A 7,578-nucleotide genomic window follows, 5' to 3' on the forward strand; every position below is an offset into this window, starting at 1 on the left:
TGTTTGAGTATTGCTTAAAGGAATATTATTTCAATTAAATCAATTCAGTTATATTTGCTATAGCACCAAATCATAACAGAAGTTATCTCAGAAACACTTTCCATATTAGGGCAGGTCCTAGGCCGTACTCCTTGTATTTAACATTATTTACAGGATTGACCAACAGTTCCCACCATTTTGAGCAAGGAATTGGCAAAACTGCCTTTTGAGAGGCAGAACCTTAGACTAGACCCTTGGGGTTGCTCGTCTGCCTTGACCGTTGGGGGTGACGAGAGAGAGAGAGAGAGGGAGAGGAGAGAGGAGAACAGAGTAATGACATAAGTAGGACAGGAGGGACAAAGGTTGCACAGCAACAATAGTAGCAACAACTACAATAGATTGTATGGGACTGATGTTGATGGATGAACATGAAGAAATGATGACGACGACGGACAACAATGGATTGGGGGGACAATGGAGCAGTGATTATGTAATAATAGCTTTATCTGTAGTATAATAATCAGTAATAATAATGAATAACAATAATATCAAGTGGGATATTAGTAATGGCAGTCAAGCAGGACCATGGCCAGGAGGCTCACCAGGATCCATGAGAACTGTTGAAACGGAGAAAGCACAAAGAACTGTGGGGAAGAAGTTGCAGTTTAGTACATGCATTAAGAGACATGATGGAGTGCAGAAAGAGAGAGAGAGGCAAGGAGAGCGGAGCTCAGTGCATCATGGAACTCCCCCGATAGTCTAGGCCTATAGCCAGCATTGAACTAAGGGATGGTTCCAGGCTCACCTGATCCAGCCCTAACTATTAAGCTTTATCAGAGAGGAACGCTTAACCTTAACTCTTAAATGTGGGAGGTGTCTGGGCCTCCCGAACCAAAACTGGAAGCTGGTTCCACAGGGGAGAGGAGGTTGTATTGCTGCGGTTTGGCTGTTTGTCGCTGCTCGCTGCTCCCCTGTCGCTTGCTGCTGTCGTCGTCGTCACCGTCTTTTTCCATTGATCGCTCATCGATCATTACTGCTTATTGTTAGTTGGTTGCCTTCTGTTGTTGCTGCTACATCCTGTTTGTTCTCTCTGTCTCTCTGTCTCTTCTCTTCTCTCTCTCTCTCTCCTCTCTTTCTCTCTATTCCTCCCCCAACTGGTCAGGCCAGATGACCACCCACCTAGAGCGAAGGCGGGGTCTGTCGAGGTTTCTTGCCTGGTTAAAAGGGCAGTTTTTCCTTGGGCGCCCCGTCGCCAATGCTTGCCTCGATGGTGCCGTTACTGTTGGTCTCTGTTAAATGTTATAAGGAGGTTCGGTCTGACCTGCCTCTATTTGAAAAGTGTCCTGGAGATAACTTCTGTTATGAATTGGCGCTGATACAAATTAAAATTGAATTGAATTGAATTGAATTGGTAGCTGAAGGCTTTTTGGCTTCTGTTTCTACTTTTTAGAGACTATAGGAACACAAGTAGGCCTACATTCAGGAGAGATGAGTTTGGGTCTAGGAGGGGTAAAGGGTACTATGAGCCATCTTTGAGATTATGGGGAGGGGCTGGCACCATGGAAGAGCTTTGTAAGGGAGGGGAGGAGGATTTTTAAATTCTATTCTGGAATTTACAGGGGAGCAGTGCAGGGGAGCTAATACAGGTGAGATATGATCTTTTCCTAGTTCCTATAACTCCATGCTGAGACGTTTCTGAATTACATTGGACGTCTTAATGGATCTCGTATGTGGGGGCAGGCCTGATAATAAGAAGTTGCGTAATCAGGGCTAGTAGGTAACAAATGCATGGGGATTCGTTTTTCTGTATCCCGTCTGGTGACAGGATGTGGTCTAACTTTTTGTAATATTACGCTAAGGTGAAAAAAAGCAGTCCTAGGAGGTCTGCTTTATGTGAGAATAAATTAACTCAAGATTTACCTGGACAGTGGTGGCTGAGGCCCAAGGTAATACTATCTAGAGCTATCTTTAGACAGTGAGTCCTAAGGTTTTTTTGGGGCCTGAGACACAGAATTTTCTTTTTTCTCGTTTAGCATCAGAAAATTGCAGGCTAGGTTTTTATGTCCTTAAGACATGCTTGTAACTTAGATAACTGATTAATTTCATCGGGCTTGATCGACAGGTATAACTGGGTATCATCTGCATAACAGTGAAAGTTAATAGAGTGATTCCTAATAATATTGCCTAAGGGCAAATTTCCATCATGTACTACTTGAAATTATACTTGAAATTATTATTTGTCAGCTCCACAATTTTCCTAATACATATACACTATGTGGCCAAAAGTCAGCAGACACTCCTATTTTGTTCAGGCATTTCAGCCACATCCATTGCTCAAAAAGGTGCATAAAATCACAAAGCCAAGAATCAGGTGTAAGGAGCTCAGTGACTTTAATGCCTGACTTCTTCTAAATCACTTCTTAAAACCCATTTTTATAGACTTGCCTTCATGTGATGTTGTCTTTTTATCTTCTATTTTCTTTTTATGGCTTCTTCTCTTATTATTATTCTTATATTATTATTTTGTGTATTTAGCTTTGTCTATCAAAGTTATTATTATTATTATTTAATGAATGCCGTCTTTGCCACATAAGTGCTATTATTGTAGTGGCAAATGGACTGCACTTATATAGCACCTTTCTAGTCTTTCGACCACTCAAATTCACCCATTCATACACATTCACACATTGATGGCACAGAATCGGGATGGGGTTCAGTGTCTTGCTCAAGGACACTTCCAAATGCAGCGGGAGGAGCTGAGGATCGAGGAGGTGGTAGACCCTGCAGACTCACAGAGTGGGGCCTGAAGTGCTGAAGCTCACTAAAGTTCCAAACTGCCTCTGGAAGTAATGTCAACAGCAAGCTCATATAGGTGTGAAGGCCAGGTGTCCACTGGGTTCTGGCCATATAGTGTATACACTGATCAGCCATAACATTATGAGCACTAAAAAGTAAAGTGAATAACACTGATTATCACAGTATCGTGGGACCTATCAGTGGGTAGGATTTATTAGGCAGGGACCCAGGTTGTCATAATGTTATGGCTGATCGGTATATATTAAAGAAAAAATTACAAAAACACATATTTTCTCTCTCTGCCCCTGTGGTGTCCAGTCATGCAGATAATTTCAGTTGCTTCAGTTATGCTGGTGAATTTTGTAGGACAATTTGCTCTGGGATATATGGATATTTTTGAGTGACTGTGGCTCAGATGTAAAGCGGGTCATCCACTAATCAGAAGGTTGTTTGTTCAATCCCTGGCTCCTCCTCGCTGTATGTCGAAGTATCCTTGAGCACTGAACCCCATATTGCTCCTGATGCTGTGTGAATAAGTTAGTTTCTGTTTTGCCATCGCTGTGTGAAAGGTAGTGGTCCAAAGACTAGAAAGACGCTACAAAAGTACAGTCCATTTATTATGAATACAAACTACATTTAATGCTGGTTGACTTTTCCCAAAATAAAATCTCAGATTCAAAAGTTCTACTGAAATTTAACAAATGGGGTATCTATTTCAGTCGGCTTGAGATAGTTTTATGTTGCTTAAATGTATTGTGTTTGCTTATTTTTGCTTTGCTTTGCTTAAATCATTATATCATATTACAAACAAAAAAACATCATGCCAAATTCTGCAGATTTTCATTCAGGGTAACCGTTGCACATTCTATTTAGTCTGCTGATCACTGAGGGGCTCCTTACACATATCCATATTAGAGCCCAATACAGATTTTAAAAGGGAAAAAAGTTACAGGGAACAGATAATTGCAGCTGATATAGCGAATTCATAAACTAGAATGAAAATAGATCTTTTGTCATTTTTCACCAGAAGAAAACAGTTCATATTTCATATATACGCGAACTGTAACACCAATATATGGAAGCCCATTTCCGCCAATGTTATGTGGGGAAAAAAGATTGTGAAAAGCATGAGAAACTATATTACTATAATAAAAAATATTTTGACTTTGCATCTCAAAATGATTTATGATCTACTACACAAGGTCATTATTAAAATAATGACCTTGTGTAGTCATTATTTTGAGATACTAACTCAAAATATTGTTCATCAATATCGACATACCTATAAATCCATACCATTTATTCGGATATCCATACTGAGGGAAAACAGTCAATGACATTTCTCATTTGCCATCATTTACTACCAGGTGAAGGGACGGCCCGTTTACTGATTTTGCTATTGGCCAATAATAATGTGTAGCATCAAGTCACAAAGATCCTGTCAATGCATATAACTAATCTTACTCATCAAAAACATCTTGCTTTTATTTTGAAGACACACTGACAACATTTCCGAGATTCTGCCGGATAAGTGGCGCTAACATGCCGCAACTGTCAGCGTCCAATCCACGCAGCCGCTTCCTGGTGGTGGTACTCGCCTCGATGCTCCTCTCCCGGGCGTACGGCGCCTAGCGGTAGACATAGTAATTTACAACTGTAGCGTAGCATCCTCAGCTGTCACTTTTATCACATAAAAACGCCTGCTCTTATTTGTTTGTGCCCATGAGGACCAAGCATCGTTATCCGTTCTGAACATAAGCAGGAATACACATTTTAAAAAAACTTGTCAAAGAGCAATGAGTCGTTTCCAAAATTACACTCAGCTGTGTTTGCTGTCTTGAACACACCCCGCTTAGTACCCCGATATTGTTCAAGGGGAATAATGGCTGCACAGGAGCCGTCTCCACCATCTTCCCTGGAAGGCAACAAACCGGGCTTCCCAAAGAAAATTCTGGCCAACAACCTCGAAGACAAGCACTTGTGCAATTCGTGCCAGAAAATCCTCAGAAGGCCTTTACAGGCTCAGTGTGGTCACCGCTTCTGTTCGTTCTGTTTCAACAAAATTGTGAGGTGAGTAGTGTCATGGTTGCTAACGAGCTAGCTAGACGCGTAGCCTGTGTGAGCAATCAGTGCTCCTCACCAAACCTCCTTCAAATAACTGCCTATGTAATACTGCCCGGCTTATTGTCACCGGTAATACGGCGTACGACCTACAAAGACAAGTTACGATATATATATAGGTAAGACCCTCTGAATAAATCGGTGTACAGATAATTAACCAATCACCACTTAATCCCAATCAAATCTCAATTTGTGTGATGGGTTGGCCAGGTGTCCGTCCTCCCAGTCAGGTCCCGCTAACCCCTGCTCTGGTTGGCCGGAGCAAGCAGTGGAAATGTCGGAGACCTAAACTTAACAGTGTGGTTTTAAGTAATATCAGGTTGGTATGTATGCCGAATTTACTAGAAGGTTAAAGTCTTTATAACATATTTTACTAATTGCGTATCTATGTCGATAAGTGAATCGACATTAAACTAGGCATTTTTCATGGAAGTTTAAGACGACCTTTATCCATATAGTAGATACCGTGACCTGACGAGAGCCTATCCAGGGGCGGATCTAGTGGGCATGAACCCCAGCCGCCACCCCAATTTAGTGTTAAATTTAACATATTAATTTAGATGAATAATAATACTGACATATGGCCAATAAATCAGGTAACTTGGTAACAATTTATATTAAGATACACAATAAATATTTGCTTATTAGCATGCATATTATGAAGAGTGATAGGAAATGGGGGAGAGAGAAGGGATCACACTCAGCAGCTGCAGTAAGGACTCAGTTTAACCTCAGTTACTTGCAAATTACTGCTTTAGTTAAGTAATGAACTTGTTATACAGGAATTCTAATCTTAATATGTTTTGCTTAGTATCAGCAAGTCGACACTTAATTCCCAGATCCGTGTTGTTGCAACCAATACAACAGCATCCAGTCTAGTTGCAGAGAGAGAGAATCATGAATAAATAACGTTACATTAGTGAGCAGCAGTTGAAAAAAATGATACCAAAGAGTTTTCTTTTGTTCCGTAGTTAAAATGGCACTCCATTTGGTGAATTATGACTTAAGACTGGAAAAGCAAAGTTTAGGACTTGGAACTTGACTGCAAAGACTTGAGGCTTACTTGCGACGTGCAAAACAATGACTTGAGTCCTATTAGCACAGAACTGGCATTACCAGGGGACCTATAGTCATTTTGAATAATTTCAGGTCGTCTGTGATCTTTATCCTGTGTGAATCTGCCATTTCTGTCATTTGTAAAGTAAAAATTGCACTGCAGATTACTGACCATATTTCACCAAAAACAGATGTCCTGTGATTGGTGAAATAGGCATCTTTGTGATTTGGGGTCATATTTTGTATTTTTTTGTGAGCTATCAAACTGGTATTTTAATACAACAGAGAGGAACTTAATGTGACAGGGGAAGAAATATAGTGCTGCACATAAATAGACGGACGATCAGTACACTTCCTGCAGCTGTCTCCAGTGTCAGGCTTTTCCCCACTGTGCAAATGCCACAGTCATAAGTAAATAAATAAATAGTTAACAGGTTTGCACACACAGCACTCTCCAACATCACAAAGCAACTTTTGTGCATTTACTTTTCTATAGAATGGCATCTAGAACACAATCTACTGAAACATGCAGAGAAATATAGCTTTTTTCAGCCAATTCTAAAACATGTTTGATATAGTATGAATCTTACAATAATGTCATTTACTGAATGTATCTGGGTTTTAACATCTGTACTGATATTCTGTTTGCTCTCCACAGCTGGCTGTGTGACACATTCTTTTCTTTGACTTTATTATGTGAAGTGTGAATGTGCTGCATGAAACACAGACAAGGTTTTTTTTTAAATCACACAAGGTCCCCTGATAATACTATTCCTGTACAGATAGGGCTTTGGTCCCTCCTCTAACAGTATCTATACTAATGTAAATATTTACTTTATCTCCCTTTAAGTTCTGGACCACAGAAATGCAGCGCTTGCATCAAAGAGGACTTGTTTGAAGAACCCACCTCCATTCTCAAGCAAGGTGGTGTAAGTAAATGTTTTAGTCTACATCTTCTTCAGAGTTTCTCACAGTTACATAAAGTACAGCATTAGTATGCACTTAAGATCGCTAGTTTAACATCATGAAGAGTGTGTCATTGGGAGTAGTGTTCAGCCAGGTTTGGTATTTTGGGGTTTTAGGGGATGAGGGCCAACATTTCTCTGGATCTAAAAACCCTTAAAATAAGCCCAAAAGTCAGCAATGTGATGTTACGGTCATTGTGTGTTTTCTAGTGCCAACACAACATAAAACTGTGTGAATGCTCTTTAACTCTTGGCAGCGTAGACAATAGATGGAGCAACTCATATATGAGTCTCATATGTGTTGGAGAAATTGGAGCCAGGAGAGAAAATTGAGCTCCAAGTATCCTGCTCCTCAGTAAACTGATGCAGTGTTTGTAACACGACCCTCCAGACTGGAACTGAAGACACCAACCAGACCACAGCTGACAACAAGCTCTGCTTCTCCCTGCAGGCATTCCCTGACAATGCAGCTCGGAGAGAAGTGGAGGCCCTGGCAGCCGTCTGTCCCAATGAAGGATGCACGTGGGCGGGGACGATTAAAGAATTTGAGGTGCACACTATTGCAAAGAAGGCTGGGAAATGATGTCCATTTAGTTTTGGTGTATTTGTTTGCTCTTCTGGCCCGTGACTGGGACTGGGGAGGGGTTTGTGTGTGTGTGTG

At 40.8% G+C, this 7,578-nt stretch overlaps 1 protein-coding gene across 1 annotated transcript in view; it reads left to right on the top strand.

Annotated features, from left to right (window-relative positions):
- Nucleotides 1–4,281: 4,281 nt before the first annotated feature.
- LOC118326115 (TNF receptor-associated factor 2-like) overlaps nucleotides 4,282–7,578 on the top strand; it is a 20,116-nt gene continuing 16,819 nt past the window's right edge. The window contains exons 1-3 of the mRNA XM_035659033.1: nucleotides 4,282–4,845; nucleotides 6,803–6,881; nucleotides 7,369–7,467. Of these exons, the coding sequence (XP_035514926.1) occupies nucleotides 4,658–4,845; nucleotides 6,803–6,881; nucleotides 7,369–7,467 (366 nt within the window). The 5' untranslated portion in view covers nucleotides 4,282–4,657. The remainder of the gene's footprint in view (nucleotides 4,846–6,802; nucleotides 6,882–7,368; nucleotides 7,468–7,578) is intronic.

This window comes from Morone saxatilis, unplaced genomic scaffold (assembly GCF_004916995.1).
Source record: "Morone saxatilis isolate NCDOM2014 unplaced genomic scaffold, NCSU_SB_2.0 Contig16, whole genome shotgun sequence".
In the NCBI taxonomy this organism is placed as follows: domain Eukaryota; kingdom Metazoa; phylum Chordata; class Actinopteri; family Moronidae; genus Morone; species Morone saxatilis.